Below are 1675 nucleotides of genomic sequence, written 5' to 3' on the forward strand. Positions count from 1 at the left end.
AATTTTGACCAGCTCAACATAACTGCATAAGCATTAATAGGACAGTCCTTTGCACTAAAGCTCCCACTATGCACGGGGTCCGCGGAAGGACCGGACCACAAGGCCTACGATAGGGAGGCTTACCTGCATTTTTGCAAGAGCCCATTTTCACAGCTCGAACCCATGACCATTCAAAAGCCAAGAAACCACCTTTTGTAAATTTTGACCAACTCAACATAGTACCATAACCATTAATATGTAGTCCTATGCCCTAAAGCTCCCACTGTGCATGGGGTCCGCGGAAGGATTGGACCACAAGGTCCACGATAGGGAATCTTACCCTGCATTTCAGCAAGAGACCATTTTCACTACTCGAACCCGTGACCATTCAAGAGACAAGAATCCACCTTTCCAAATTTTGACCAGCTCAACAGAGTGCCATAAGCATATCAAGAAGCAAGAACCCCACCCCACTCCCAACCCCAACCCCAACCCCCACCACCACCCCAACCCCAAACAACAACCAAACTCTAATACTACGATCAAATTGAGATAACAAGAATGCAAAACAAGGTGAGGGGTACCTTACCTTAAAAAATTAGCAGGTGAATTGCTGGTAAAGATTTGAATAGCTGAAAGATAAGGAACATAATATTGAACCAAAGTTTCCCCTGTATCCAATCTAATAGGTATTCCAGCACCATAAGCACTCCATTCATCAAAACAATTCCAAAGATCAACCAACTTGAAATATTCCACCTTCTCTCTTTCCCATGGATGCCATAACCTATTCAAATTCCTTATCTCACTCTACACAAAAAAAAAAATCATATAACATAAACTATACACACAATCAAGAATTAAAAATTGCAAGAGGTAACGTGTTCAAGATGTCAAACAGCCTGCAGCAGAAATGCAAGATGCGGACCCCACACATGACAAAAAAATCATATAACATAAACTATATACACAAAATCAAGAATTGAAAACTTCTGCCATTCTATCGGGAGGTCTCATGTTCAAGCCGTGAAAACATACTATCGCAGAAATGCAAGGTAAGGCCATAGACCCAGGTCCCCACACATGGCAAAAAAATCATATAACATTAAAAAAAAAAAAAAAAGATTACAAACCTTGGGAAGAACTTGAGATGGGACTAATGGGGTTGTACAATTAAGGAAACAATCAAGATTTGATTGCATTGAACCTTTTTCCATGTTCATTATTAATTAATAAAACAAAAATGAAAAAAAAAATTCAAAACAAAAAAAATATACAGAGGGAGAGAAATAGAGAAAAGATATAAAGGAAAAGAAAAAAAAATATATGATTCTTTTTCTCTTTCTCTACAAACTCTGTGAATAGAGAACAACCAAAAAATAACAAGAAGTATGAAACAAGGTAAGAGAAGAAGGGAGATAAAAACGGGATTTTATTTATTCCCTCTTATATATGTGTGTACATTTTGTACACAACTGGTCAATATTATTTATTCCCTCCGTTAAAAAATTAAAAAGTTTATTTAACATACTTTCTTTTTAATTTGTTTTAAAAAAAGAAAAATCATGTTTTTTAATTAAATTTTTAAATTTAATTTTTGATGTGACATGTGCATCAAAGAATTTGACAATTTATTTATTCACTTTGTTTTAATGGTTTAATATATATTTTTTTAGTTCATTTTCAAAGAGAATGG

The 1675-nt window shown here is 35.3% G+C and overlaps 1 protein-coding gene across 2 annotated transcripts; it reads right to left on the reverse strand.

Annotated features, from left to right (window-relative positions):
• Positions 1-6: 6 nt before the first annotated feature.
• LOC124895102 lies at positions 7-1436 on the reverse strand. 2 transcript variants are annotated; one of them, XM_047405562.1, is made up of 3 exons: positions 1113-1436; positions 569-789; positions 7-320 (listed from the first exon to the last, which is right to left on the reverse strand). In XM_047405562.1, the coding sequence occupies exons 1-3, from the start codon at positions 1200-1202 to the stop codon at positions 251-253; spliced, it is 381 nt and encodes a 126-aa protein (XP_047261518.1). In that variant the 5' UTR covers positions 1203-1436; the 3' UTR covers positions 7-250. The 2 variants fall into 2 exon arrangements, with proteins under 2 accessions (XP_047261518.1, XP_047261519.1); XM_047405563.1 differs by having other exon boundaries at positions 11-123.
• Positions 1437-1675: the final 239 nt, after the last annotated feature.

This window comes from Capsicum annuum, unplaced genomic scaffold (genome assembly GCF_002878395.1).
Source record: "Capsicum annuum cultivar UCD-10X-F1 unplaced genomic scaffold, UCD10Xv1.1 ctg79968, whole genome shotgun sequence".
In the NCBI taxonomy this organism is placed as follows: domain Eukaryota; kingdom Viridiplantae; phylum Streptophyta; class Magnoliopsida; order Solanales; family Solanaceae; genus Capsicum; species Capsicum annuum.

Coding starts and splice junctions, on each gene's coding strand:
- LOC124895102 (XM_047405562.1), bottom strand. CDS start 1,202: ATGAACATGGAAAAAGGTTCAATGCAATCAAATCTTGATTGTTTCCTT. Junction 790..1,112: donor CATCTCAAGTTCTTCCCAAG/GTTTGTAATCTT, acceptor TTTTTTGTGTAG/AGTGAGATAAGGAATTTGAA. Junction 321..568: donor TCACCTGCTAATTTTTTAAG/GTAAGGTACCCC, acceptor GCTGAAATGCAG/GGTAAGATTCCCTATCGTGG.